Raw genomic sequence first — 14,208 nt, forward strand, 5'->3', positions numbered from 1 at the left:
TCTAGCTTCTTCGGATACACTTAACGAATCAGTTATATAAGACTGCAAGTTCATAATAATCTTTTTGTCATCCTCAGGTAAATGTTACACCATCCGTATCTTCAACTGGTGAGTTTCCACATTTTGCATCTAGTGGGCATCCTACTTCATATAATGAATCTTATTTATTGGGTCAAAATAATGGCGATTTTGAATCACATATGGGATCCAGTACTCCTCAAATCAATGGGAAACCTTCAGGTGATGAATTTGATCAGCTAATCAAAAATATGGCACAGGTGAGAAATGACTTCTTGTTGTTCACAACGATTAGCATTTGCTTGCATTTATGAATATGTTGCCCTCAGATAATTAAGGCCTTTCTCAGTTAAATATTGTGAAGTAAAAAATGTCTGAGTCATTTTATTGATGAAAGAACATATTTTGTGGGAATTTTTAGATGGTAGGGAGATGGAATTTAAATGCAATTGCTATCAATGGAAAGTAATTATTTTGTGATGACTTTTTTTAGTGAGTGTCTGATTTTTAATTGCAGGATTTGCCTTTGGGTATTTTTGTAGCCTTTCATATGTTCTGTTAGATATTATTAAGGATAAATGAAATATCTGCTAACATGCTAAGCTGTCTCTGTTGCTTAACTGTCTGTGTGACCTCAGGTAAGTCTTTTAACATCTAGACCAGGAGTTGAGAACCTGTAGCCTTGAAGTCACATGTGGTCCTCTAAATCGTCAAGTGCAGCCCTTTGAGTGAATCCACCCTGAGCTACACCCTCCTGTTGTTCATCTGGAAAATGGGGGTCACAATATTAACATCCTTCAGAGGGTGTGAGGCTCAAAAAAACTAACATATGTAAAACATATTATAAGGTATGAAGACATACAAATAAGATATTATTACATTGAAGAGGTTTGCTTCTCTTTTTCATAATTTTTGATTGGTTTGTTTCTTGAACAGGGTCGCCCTATAGAGATTTTTGAACTTGTTAAGCCTCCAAGTGGTGGCCTAGGGTTTAGTGTTGTGGGACTGAAGAGTGAAAACAGAGGTGAACTGGGAATATTTGTGCAAGAGATTCAAGATGGAAGTGTGGCACAAAGGTGAGACTTTTCCCCCGAATCCTGTCACGAGTACACCGAATTCTTCTCTTTCTTCATTATCATGGCATAGATTTAGAGCAGTAAGGGATCTCCCACAGAGGTCTGTCTCGAAAGTATTTTTTAGAGAAAAAAAAATTGATCTGAAAAACTCACTAAACAGTTTTCAAAGTTTATGTTTACTTCTTTTTCTGGTATAGAGTCAAGTTTTTAGAAAATACAGGTGAGTTCTGTTTTTATAGAACCCAACCTCATTTCTTCATATAAATAAGATTTTAGTCTAGTTTCCTGATTGAGTGCTGGCATAGTAATTGATAGGGTCCTATCAACTCTGAAGCTCGTAGTCAAGGATAAACACAGGGCTTTGACTGTGAGAAGCTGAGCTGGGAGCATCTGAGTGGGGGCATGTTTTGCTTGAGATGGGTACCCGTGTGAAGAGGCCGTTGAAGGGGAGGAGATAGCCATAGGGTACTGGAGTGGCAGTAGGATTAGCTTCAAAGAGAACTAGCTAATTACCAGAGGGCCCAAATAACTTCCTTTCGAAGAACTGCAGGAGGAAGATTACAAAGTGTGGAAAAGAGAAAATGGGATAATAAAAACACTAGAAATCTGTCTGGAAGCACTGGCGATTTTAGTGACAGCTGTCACATATTTTTGTCCTCCTCTTACTCCTCTTTGACAGAGATGGAAGATTGAAGGAAGCAGATCAAATACTGGCGATCAATGGATATGCGCTTGATCAAACAATAACACACCAACAGGCTATCAGCATCCTTCAGAAGGCCAAAGATGATGTTCAGCTCATTGTTGCCAGAGGCTCCTTGCCTCCACTCATGAGCCCTATAGTTTCTCGTTCTCCATCTGCTGCTAGCACAGTTTCAGCTCACTCCAATCCAGTAGTGAGTATCTCACTTTTTTCAAAGAAGTGTGTGTGTGTGTGTGTGTGTGTGTGTGCAGTCCCACTACCTCCCTGTTGTCCATGTACTTATAATCATGGATATGTGATCCCTGTCATGGGATTGCAGCTAGATGTTGCAGTGGACAGAGGGCTGGGCCTGGAGTCAGGGAAATCTTAGTTCAGAATAGGCCTCAGACACTTATTAGCTTTAGTGACAATGGGCAAATTATTTCACCTCTTGTGTGGCTCCTTCTGTCTCTCCCTTTCCTCCCTCCTTCCTTCTATTTCTTCCTTCCTGCCTTCCTTCCTTCCCTCCCTCCTTCCTTCTATTTCTTCCTTCTTTCCCTCCCTCCCTCCTTCTATTTCTTCTTTCTTTCCTTTCTTCTTTCCCTCCCTCTTCCTTCCTTCCTTCCCTTTTTCTGTCCCATTCTCCCACCCTCCTTTGTCTCCTCAAACTGTCCTTCTTGCTGTTGATCACATACTACATATTCTATGTCCTGAGTCCCCAAATCTTGTATAATCTCCCTTCAAAAAAAAAATCACTTTGTTTTATTTTGTATAAATTTTGCATTTTGGATATGTGTATATTTTTGTATCACCAGAACCTAGCACAATGTCTGGCATATGGGAAGTTCTTAAATGTTTTTGATTGATTGACCTTAAAGAGTCATCTGATTTAACTTTCTGCTTCTACGTTAAATCATGTGAAACAGATGAATGTTTTCCTGTTTAAAAAAATTCTACACAAGATTTTCAGAATTTAATTTTAACTGATACTAAAGAATAATAATAAATGAAATAAATGACGTTTCCATTAAGTTTGAGAATCATCTATAGAAAGCTTTATTTCACATTATAGAGGTGCTGATCCATTGACTACCAAACAAGGGCACTGAAACTTCTGTGTATAGGGCTTATAAATCTAAATCTAAATTTGATTATTTAAAGGTAGTCATATAGAAAGAGAGATTCCATTTAAAATAACTATAGACAATATAAAATGCTTGGAAATCTACCTGCCAAGACAGATCCAGGAACTATATGAACATAATCATAAAACACTTTTCACACGAATAAAGTTAAGATCTAAATAACTGGAAAAATATTAATTGCTCATTGATAGGCCAAGCCAATGTCATAACAATGATAATTCTACCTAGCTTAATCTATTTATTCAGTGTCATAACAAAAATTTATTTCATTGAGCTAGAAAAAATAATAAAATTCATCTGGAAGAACAAAAGGGCAAGAATATCAAGGGAATCAATAAAAAAAAAGTAAAAGAAGATGGTCTGACTATACCAGATTTCAAACTGTATTATGAAGTGGTAATTATCAAAATAATCTGGTGCTGTCTAAGAAATAGAGTGGTAGATCACTGGAATAGATCAGGTACATAATACATTATCGTAAATGACCATAGTAACCTAGTATATGATAAACCCAAAGAGCCAAGATTTTGGAACAAAAACTCATGATTTGAAAAAAAACTGCTGGGAAAACTAGAAAACTCTATTGCAGAAACTAAGTATAGACCAACTTCTCACATCATATGCCAAGATAAGGTCACAGTAGGTATGTGATTTACATATAATGGGTGACAGACACCATAAGCAAATTAGGAGAGTATGGAATAATTTGCCTGTCATATCTATAGATAAGGAAAGAATTTAGGACCAAACAAGATATAGAGAATATTACAAAATGTAAAATAGATAATTGTGATTATATAAAATCATAAAGTTTTTGCACAAACAACATCAGTGCAACCAAAATTAAAAGGAAAGCAGAAAACTGGAGGAAATTTTTTGCAACAAGTATCTCTGATAAGAGCCTCATTTCTCAACTGTATAGAGAACTTGAGACAAATTTACAAGAATACAAATCATTCCCCAATTGGTAAGTCATCAAAGGATACAAACCGACAGTTTTCAGACAAAGAAATCAAAGATATTTGTAGTCATACAAAAATTCTGTAAATCATTATTGATTAGAGAAATGCAAATTAAAACAATTCTGAGGTACCACCTCACATCTATCAGATTGGTTAATATGACCAGAAAGGAAAATGACAAATGTTAGAGAGACTGTGGGAAAACTGGGACACTAACGTACTTTTGATAGAGTTGTGACTGATCTCACCATTCTGGAGAGCAATTTGGAACTATGGCCAAAGGGCTACGAAACTCTGCATACCCTTTAATCCATTGCTAGGTCTTTATTCCAAAGAGATCTAAAAAGGCAAAAAGGACCTATTCATATAAAAATATTTATAGCTTCTCGTTTTGTGATGGCTAAGAGTTGGAAATTGAGGGGATGCCCATCATATGGGAAATGGCTGAATAAACTGTAGTATATGATTGTGATGGAATATTATTATGCTAAGAAATGACAAGCAGGATGATTTCAGAAAAAATCTGGAAAGGTTTACATGAACTGATGTAAAGTAAAGCAAGCAGAATCAAGAGAGCATTGTACACAGTAACAGTAATATTGTACAATGAAGAACTGTGAGTGACTTAGCTATTCTTAGCAGTACAATGATCCAAGACAATACCAAAGGACTTGTGATGAAGCATGCTGTCCACCTTCAGAGAAAGAACTGGTACTGTCTGAATATAAACTGAAGCATACTGTTTTTATTTCTTTTCTTCCTTCCTTCTTTTCTTTTTCTTTTCTTCTTTCTTTCCTTCTTTTCTTTCTTCTTTCCTTTCTTCCTTCCTTCCTTTCTTCCTTCCTTTCTTCCTTCTTTCTTTCCTTCTTTCTTTCCTTCTTTCTTTCTTTCCTTCTTTCTTTCTTTCTTTCTTTCTTTCTTTCTTTCTTTCTTTCTTTCTTTCTTTCTTTCTTTCTTTCTTTCTTTCATTCTTTCTTCTTTCCTTCCTTCCTTCCTTCCTTCCTTTCTTTCTTACATCTTCCTGTACAAAATGACTAATATGGAAATGTTTTACATGATTGCACATGTTTAACCTATATCGCATTGCTTACTATCTTGGGGAGGGCAGAGAGGGGAGGCATAAAAGGATAGAATTTGGAACTCAAAACTTAACAAAAAAAACAACAACAAATGTTTAAAAATCATTTTAACATGTAATTGGGGAAAAAGAAAATATTATTAAAAAATGAAGGTAACCATAATAACTGAACATTTGCATTCATTTCACATGCCGGCAAGGTTATGCTTAAGATTCTGAAAGCTAGGCTTCAGCAATATGTGATCCGAGAAGTACCAGAAAAGCAGGCTGATTTTCAAAGAGGCACAGGAACCAGAGACCAAATTGCCATAATTTGCTGTATTATAGAGAAAGCAAGGGAGTTTCAGAAAAACGTCTACTTCTGCTTCATTGACTGCACTAAAGCCTTTGACTATGTGGGTTACAACAAAATGTGGCAAATCCTAAAAGTGATGGTACTACCAGATCACCTTACTTGTCTCCTGAGGAATCTGTATGTAGATCAAGAAACAACAGTTAGAACCAAACCTGGAACAACTGATTTGTTTAAGATTGGAAAAAGAGTACAACAAGGCTAGTAGTACTTAACTTTAACTTATATGCAGAATACATCATGTAAAGTGCCAGGCTGGATAAATCAAAAGCTGGAATTAAGGTTGTTGGGAAAAATATCAGCAATCTCAGATATGCAGATAATACTGCTCTGATGGCAGAAAACGAAGAATTAAGAATCCTTTTGATGAGGGTAAAAGTTCCCATCACTTCCGGGCAAATGGAGGGAGAAGAAATGGAAGCAGTGTCTGATTTTATATTCTTGGGCTCCAAGATCACTGCAAATAGTGACTGCAGCCGTGAAATTAAAAAAAAAAACAACACATTTGCTCCTTAGGAAAGCTGTGACAAATCTGGATAGCATACTAAAAAGCAGACATCACCTTGCCAACAAAGGTCCATATAGTTAAAGCTATGGTTTTTCAGTAGCAATATATGACTGTGGGAGTTGGATTTTAAGTAAAGCTGAGCTCCACAGAATCGACACTTTTGAATTGTAGTGCTGGAGAAGACTTTTGAGAATCCCTTGGACAGCAAGGAGATCAAATCAGTCAATACTTAAAGAAATTAATTCACACTATTCCTTGGAAGGTCAAATTCTTTAGCTGAAGCTTAACTATTTTGGCCACATGATGAGAAGACAGGACTCATTGAAAAAGACTCTGATGTTAGGAAAGATTGAAGGCAAAAGGCAGAGGATGATATGGATAATAGTATCATGGAAACATGGATATAGTATTATGGAAACATAAACTTGGACAGACTTCAGGAGATAGTGGAGAATTTAAGGGCCTGGCATGCTGTGGTTCTTGGGGTTATGAAGAGTTGGATACAACTCAATAATTCAACAATAGTAACAACAACAATTCATAATAATATCATCTACAATAGATTTTAATTTTTTTCCGGTTCTTTTCAAACTTAGGTAAATTTATTCTTGAGATGAGAGTAGGAAGGCAGAAAGGAGAGTTGGAACCGGAAAAGCTGGGTTCCAGTCTAGGCTTTGATGCTATCTGTGTCAATTTGGACAATTTTCTTTACCTTCTCAAGCCCCATTCTGTAAATATAGGTATAATAATGCATGCATTTCTGCTATGACTTGATATATGTATTCCACAAAAGCACTGCACTATGTAGAATTATGCAATAAAACCCATAGAGCATGTGGGGAAAAATGGGTTTAGGGGCACAACTCTCAAAACCTTTATCAATGACAATAAAAATAGAAACTTGATAAAAACAGTTACATGGTTTCATAAACTGTTAAATGGTTAAGAAAAAACATAAATACTACAATAAATAGCGGTCTAGTCCAAAGCCTGGAGCTGCTTCCCAACTCTGGGCCTCTTGGCAGGACAGGAGGTCATAGGGTATGGCAGTGAAGGTAGAAGTGGCAGGAGCCAGACCTTTTCTGCTCATAGCTTATACTGAACCTGAACATATACGATAAATAGGGAATTTTGCCTTGAAGAAGAAATAAAGTTTGCTTATGGAATTAGGCTTGGGAAAGATTGCATCTTGTGAGTTATTGTGAAGTGGTGCAGTTTTCTGCATAAGAAGTTGAGCATAAACCATAAAATATTCCCTAATGTACCGAGTTGGAACAAATTCGAGTTTTCAAAACTTGTGTTATAGCCGAATTGACTGTACTTGCCCTATCTACCTCAAAAAATCGTTGTGAGGAAAGTCCTTTGTAAGTTGAAAAGCACTATTATAATATCAGCATTTATTATTTTTATTCAGGTTCAGTGGCAACATGTGGAGACTATTGAATTGCTTAATGATGGATCAGGCCTAGGATTTGGTATAGTAGGAGGAAAATCAACTGGAGTAATAGTAAAAACCATTTTGCCTGGAGGAGTGGCTGATCAGGTAATCTCATTTAATGGGGATGTATTTTATTTACAATTACCATAAGTTAGTATCATAATCTTTCATTAGAAATCAAAAGCAAAACCTTTGAACTATATCCTAGTAGAGTAAGCTCCTGGATGGCAGAAACTATTTTATTTTTGTCTTTTTATCTCCAGCAACTGGAAAAGTGCTTTTGTTCATAGCAGGCATCTAATAAATGTTTGTTTAATGAATGACTTACGTAATATTAAAGTAACTGAACTGTAGGTTTTATTGATCAATTTTTTTTTCTTTAGTCTCAGGTAAGAAAGTCATCTGAGATCTGTGTTTCATCCTAAATTTTTGTCTAGGTTATCTGTAAGAACTCCCATGATGAGATCAAAGCTTTGGATTACATCCCTGTATCTACCATTTATCTTCAATGTGTTCCATGGCCACAAAAGACAGTATTCCTAAACCCAGCTCTTATAAGTGCATTGTTATTTGTTACTAGGAGAATTTGAGAAGAGCTCAACCAGTTGCTATTATTGGGAAAAAATCCTTTCATTTCACCTGAAAAACTCATATCCTCATCATGGGTCATTAAACATGGGTTACATATCATCTTTGTGTATGAAGCACAGCATGGCATAACATGTGTTTAATATGGGTTACATAGTAAAACAATGGCTAATACAGATATTTCTTTTACAGTTTCAAATAATATGTGATTTCATTGGTGTGTGGGTCCCTTCCTGAAATATAGATTATGGCCCTTGCAAGTCTTTGGAGATAATTTTCATGAGTTGCTATGACCTCAAAAATTTATCATCTAGTGGTGAGCCTCTGCAAATTAGGTGGGGTTTGTTCTTAGATGACATATGTACAGTCCCATACTGGTCCCTTTGAGTTTGATAGTACATCTTTCAGAGCCTGTGCTACCATAATCGGTAACCTTTGACATCAAAGAGTTGCCAAGGCAACCTGCATGGCATGATGAGGGATCACAGTAGGATTTTATTGGAGTGTACATGTAACAGAAGAATAATTGACAAATTCATTAATTGTAATGATGCTTCACACATTTATTGTGTTGAGATTAAAAACATTAATACTAATACTGTATTCTGTACTTGGGCATCAGTCTGTCAAAAAGTTTTATTTAATTTACCATTAATTAATATCCACACTATTTCTAGCTTGTTTAAAAAAAGATGTCTAAACTATCATCATCCCTTATGCCCTCCAACATGATTCTACCCCAAAAAAATAAACATTTATAGAAATCTTGAAATGGGAAAAGATACCTTAAAATACAGTCTTTGGACTAACATACTAGAAGTGAGGAACCTAGTGACCATCCCATTCCTCCTGGACCACTACCTTTAAGGAAATTGAAGTTAAATAGGGGCCCATGAGAGTGCCCCTGTTTTCATGAAAAGGTAGTTCCAAAAAGTGGATTCTTGTCTAATCCCTTCAAGGGACTGAGGAGATAATCTTTAAGCATATTCACCTAATGAAAGGCCTTTTTTTCTCAACCTGTCCCCAAGGAGTCTGGAAAACAGTTTAGGGGGACATGTTATTTCTTAATCTCTCTAGAGAAACTGAAAAAGATTTTTGATATGTTTCCATAGTTGATAAAGTTAATTATTTTTGTGAAGAGTTCATCCTTAATTATAGCCATTTATAAATGGAACTGTATTTCAGACACTAATTTTAATTTCATGTCTTAACTTTCATACCAATGATCTATGCTCAATATATATTTCCTATGCTCATGATGACAATCAAAGCAGAAAGCATTATGTAAAAATTTAGTCTTATGATCAAGGAATAAATAGAAATGTAATTAATCAGCTTTTGCTCTTTCTTGCTGTTAATATTAGACAGCATTTGGATGTAACATAAGCAGTTTGCTTTCATTGAAAGCTCTTGCTGTGTGTCTTTACTTAGCAGAGAACATAACCAAGCCGTGCTAGCTCCTCTCTTTTTAAGTTCTTTTGAAGTAAGGACCTAAATATTAACTCTGCAGGCTAATTTAAGAGGGAAATAGTTCCATGGAAGAATCACTGTGTTCCCTTGTGATCTATAGCACTATAATATAAATTAATGCATATTTGTACAGTAGATATCCCTCTCATCTTTGCAGACACAGGGATTTCTTTATCCTTCTATCAAAAAGGCATAAAGATTCCAGGTATTTTTCAGAAAGCTTGTCTTAACATATGTTTAGAACTAGATCTGTCCATCTATATGTCCATATGTGCGTCTATATATATAGCTTTTCTATCTATCAATCGATCAGTCTATCATTTTGCAATAATCTGCTGATGGATCAGCCTTCCTCAAGTCTCTTCCGCACTCCAATCCGTACTCCATTCAGCCACCAAAGTGATTTTTTCCAAAATGAGGGTCTAATCATGTCACAGCACACCTCCCTGCTTAGTAAACACCATTGGCTCCCCATTGAGTCCAGGAACAAATAGAAAATCATTTGTATCTCATTTAAAGACCTTCATTACCTAGCCCCCTCCTACTTTTCCAGTCTTCTTGCATCTTACTCTCTGCCATGTACTCTTTCATCCAGTGAGACTGGTCTCCTGGTTTTTCTATCTTTCCCCTCCAGGAATTTTCTAATGCCAATGCCTGGAAAAATTTCCCTCCTCAACCTTGCCTGCTGACTTTCTTGTCTTCCTTTAAGTCCCAACTAAAACCCTGTCTTTTACAGAAAACCTTTCTCAACCCCTTTTAATTCTAGTTATCTTTCCTCTGCTAATTATTTCCTATGTATCTTGTATATAGCTTGATTTGTACATATTTGTTTGACTGTTGTTTCCTCCATTAGATTATAAGTTCCTTGAGGGTAGGGACTATCTTTTTGTCTCTTTTTATATTTCCAGTACTTAGCACAGTACTTGGCACATAGGTGCTTAATAAATATGTATAAATATATGCAGATGTGTGTATACATATGTATGTACATACATACACATTTATTAAGTATCTATGTATATAGTTAAGGATGAGGGAAGGATTCAGATCTGTTATTAAATATTTTTTATAATTTGTGTAAATACAATTCATTTACACTTTCTCAATTTGATTGTATTATAATAGTATAAGGGGCAGCTAGGTGACACAGTGGATAGAGTGCCAAACCTAAAGTCAGGAAGACTCATCTTCCTAAGTTCAAATCGGACCTCAGACACTTACTGGCTGTGTGACCCTGGGAAAGTCACTTAACCCTTTTTGCCTCAGTTTCCTCATCTGTCCAATGATCTGGAGAAGGAAATGACAAACTACTCCAGGATCTTTGCCAAGAAAACCCTCATGGGGTCATGAAGAGTCAGACACAGCTGAAATGACTAAACAACAACAGCAACAACAATAGAATAAGAAATAGTTGATATCACGATCATCTAATTTTCTGCATATATAATTTAATTATGTTTATCATCTTTGACTAAATCCTATTTAGCCAAGATAAATCCTATCTACTTTTTCTTCAAAATGTCTTTTAATATTTCTTCCTTTATTCCTTCCTTTCCCTACATCTAACACTGTAGTTCACAGGTTCTTTTCATTTGAAGTATGTCTGGAGTACTGTATTAGACTTCTAAACTACCTCCTGACACTTTTCTCTAATATGTTCAGCATACTCAACTAGATGAATTTCTTCCATCACTGTCATGGTTTTCTTACTAGGCAGAGACATTTAATGGAGAGATTTAAACCTATTAAACAAAGACTTACTAATCTCTTGGTATTAATAAAAACATTGTTCTAGGATCCTGAGACTTCTAGAAACACAGTCCCTGCCCTCAAGGAACTGACATTCTACAGTATACACTGATAAGGAAATGCACAATTGTTTGAGGAGAGAGAGAGAGAGAGAGAGAGAAAGAGAGAGAGAGAGAGAGAGAGAGAGAGAGAGAGAGAGAGAGAGAGAAAGAGAGAGAAAGGGGGAGCGGGGCTCATTACTTACTAGAGAGATCAAGAAGACTTCACAGAGGATGTGGCACCTGAACTGAACCTTGAAGGAAATTGAGAATTGTAAAATGCAGAGATGATGAGGGTGGGAAAAAATCTGTACTAAGATTTGGTGGCAAAGAGACAAAATGCTGAGTTCAGGGGATAGCAGTTAGGCTAATTGTCCTGGAACCCAGAGTTAGTGAAAGGGAGTAACATGAAATCAATCTGGAAAGTTAGGCTGGAGTCCAATTGTGGAATGATTTAAATGCCAAGCTGAGCAGTTCATATTTTATCTTGGAAGCAGTAGGGAGCAACTATAGAATTAGTAGCGGGAAAGTGACAAGGCTGGACCAGTGTTTTAAAGGAAGGTTGTTGTGGCAGTATTATGGAGAATAGATATAGAATGGGTGAGCTGTTGAATGAAGCACGTATTCCTCCACCATCTTCATGGGCTCTCCACAACCTGGGATTATCTTTACCTTTGCAATTGTATCTGCATCTGTTCTCTTTGTGAATACTTTGTGAAAGTTCTTGCCAGTCTGACCTGCTATTTTGTCCCTTGAGTATTTCTGTGCGTCCCTGTCTTTGGGCTTTTGCTCTTTCCTTTTTGTTTCCTTTCTATAAATAGCTGACATTTAGGTTGTGCTTTGCATACAATTTAATAATAATAACAACAATAAATAACATTTACATATAGCCTATTATGTGTAAGCCCTGTTCTAAGGTATTTACAAGTATCATAGCAACAGCTTCTCACTACATCTCTGGGAGGTAAGGGGCACAAATATTAATTATCATTACCATTTTATAGCCAAGGACACTGAGGCTCAGAGAGTTTAAGTGATTTACCTATGGTCACGTAGCAAAGTCAGTGGCAGATGTGAGATCTGAATCAGTCTTGTGATTCCAAACTCACCATTTTATCCACTACACCAAGCTGACTGAGTTTTTTTTTTTCCTTTCTACTACCTTTTTTCTTACTTTTGCTTATTAGATACCTTCAGTGCCATGAGTTTTACCAGCTTATAATGACCCAACCTTCCTTTATGTCTCCACCCATTCAAGTGATAATTTTTATGTGTTTGTTTTTATTTTTGCACATAGAAGATACACGATAAATATCTTTTGTTTGATCTGACTAGAAGCTCATTTGTGTATGCCTCATTTATTCTGTAATAAGTGGCTCTTAAATTCACAAGCAAAGTATGTCCATCCTTTATTGGCACTTCACAAAGCTAATTTCTTCCTACATTTGACTTTACAAAAATGATGTGATTTAAAAATAATAATTTTTTAGGTCAGTAGTTCCATTGTAGGACAATATTTGGGTCATTAATCATTCACTATCTCATTCAGCATGGGCGATTATGTAGCGGAGACCATATCCTGAAAATTGGGGAGACAGACTTGGCTGGTATGAGCAGTGAGCAAGTAGCACAAGTACTCAGGCAGTGTGGGAATCGAGTCAAGTTGGTGATTGCAAGAGGCGTCATAGAAGAACCCATGGTAACAACTTCTTCAGGCATCACGTTATCCTCTTCAACGTCTTCCATGTCGGAAAAGCAGGTGAGTGTACACAAACTGATTTGGAAGACAGTACTTATGTTATAAAGTTGTTCTATGCAGAACCTGAACTAATGGGCAAAGTTCTGTTGCATTTTAGTTCTAATTAACAAATGCATTAAAGAGAAATTTGCTAAAAACTTGGCAGTCTGTTAAGCAAGGAGACTATTTAGCTATACAGGAATAACAGCTTACATTTATACAGTAGCTTAAAATTTACAGAGCCCTTCCTCAAATAGCCTGATGAGGGAAATAAAACAAAACAAAACAAAACAAAACTTGGCTTTTTTTTTTAGGAGGGAAAAAGTAAATTATGAAAAAAGGTTATTCTGTAATGAATCATTCATTCATGCTCAGATAAAGTGTTGAGATATGGTGTTCTGACAGATATATTTTTTAAAGACTAGCCTTTAGTATTAACATATTAAATCTTCTAGTCTTTTCCCTCTTTGTTTGCCTAACTAGAAGGATCTTTAAAGGTCTTTTGTAATCTAAGCAACTAGAAAACAGCCTTTTCATTAATTTTTTTTGAAAAAAATTTTGTATTTGATAAAAATGGACAAGTTTTTAACGTAAAACAATTAGCATTTTGTTTGGAAAGAACAGATAACCATCTTATACCTGATGCCAAATTGAAGACAAAAGGTTTGTGGGAAATGGTCCTTCCTTTTATTCTGATTAAACACTCTAGCAAAATGTAGTATTTAGTTTATGGTTTACATCTGCAGCTTGCTGCCCATTGCTAGTGATCAAATCTTTATTCATAGGGATATCTCATACTTGTCTTTGACTTCTGATACAAAAGAACGTTTTGAAAATTCATGTGAAAATTTTTGCAGTGGGGTCATTATTTCAATTTTTTGGCTATATGCCCTTAGGGAGTGTTTACTAATTATAAGAATTTGCTTCCAAAAATATTTTGTTCCCAATACTTAGTTCTTAAAGAAAAGCAGTAAAAAAGTTTAAGAGATAATTATTATAATAATTGTAAAGATACATATTATGTTCTCATAGTTTTTTTAATTAAAAAAATCAAATTGATGTTATTCTAAACAGAAAGTTATTAATTCTTGGGGGATGGGGTAGGGGAAGGAGGAGGAATTTTGAACTCTTTAGCAAATGTTTGAAATTTTTTCAGTAGATAACTAGAATTTTCCATGATTTTGTTGTTTTTAGTATATGTTTGGCTGTTATTTTTTGGGAAAGGAAAGAAAAAAGAAAGAGAAATCTTGTTTGGGAAAGCATTTAAATGGCATTCTTTTGTGATAGACAAAAGATTTTATTCAGCAATACATAAATGAATGCAGTACCAAAACCACTTGATGTAATTGAATGCTTAAAAAACTCT

The 14,208-nt window shown here is 35.6% G+C and overlaps 1 protein-coding gene across 15 annotated transcripts in view; it reads left to right on the forward strand.

Moving 5' to 3' along the window:
- MPDZ (multiple PDZ domain crumbs cell polarity complex component) overlaps nt 1-14,208 on the forward strand; it is a 218,252-nt gene that overhangs the window by 61,827 nt on the left and 142,217 nt on the right. For 14 of the 15 annotated variants that reach the window (XM_027862857.1, XM_027862856.1, XM_027862854.1 and 11 more), the window contains 5 exons: nt 78-278; nt 955-1,094; nt 1,774-1,990; nt 7,236-7,364; nt 12,654-12,863. In XM_027862857.1, the coding sequence (XP_027718658.1) occupies nt 78-278; nt 955-1,094; nt 1,774-1,990; nt 7,236-7,364; nt 12,654-12,863 (897 nt within the window). The remainder of the gene's footprint in view (nt 1-77; nt 279-954; nt 1,095-1,773; nt 1,991-7,235; nt 7,365-12,653; nt 12,864-14,208) is intronic. The other variant, XM_027862869.1, reaches the window with a different exon arrangement.

The sequence above is a fragment of the Vombatus ursinus genome, unplaced genomic scaffold, assembly GCF_900497805.2.
Source record: "Vombatus ursinus unplaced genomic scaffold, bare-nosed wombat genome assembly UNPS02014770.1, whole genome shotgun sequence".
In the NCBI taxonomy this organism is placed as follows: domain Eukaryota; kingdom Metazoa; phylum Chordata; class Mammalia; order Diprotodontia; family Vombatidae; genus Vombatus; species Vombatus ursinus.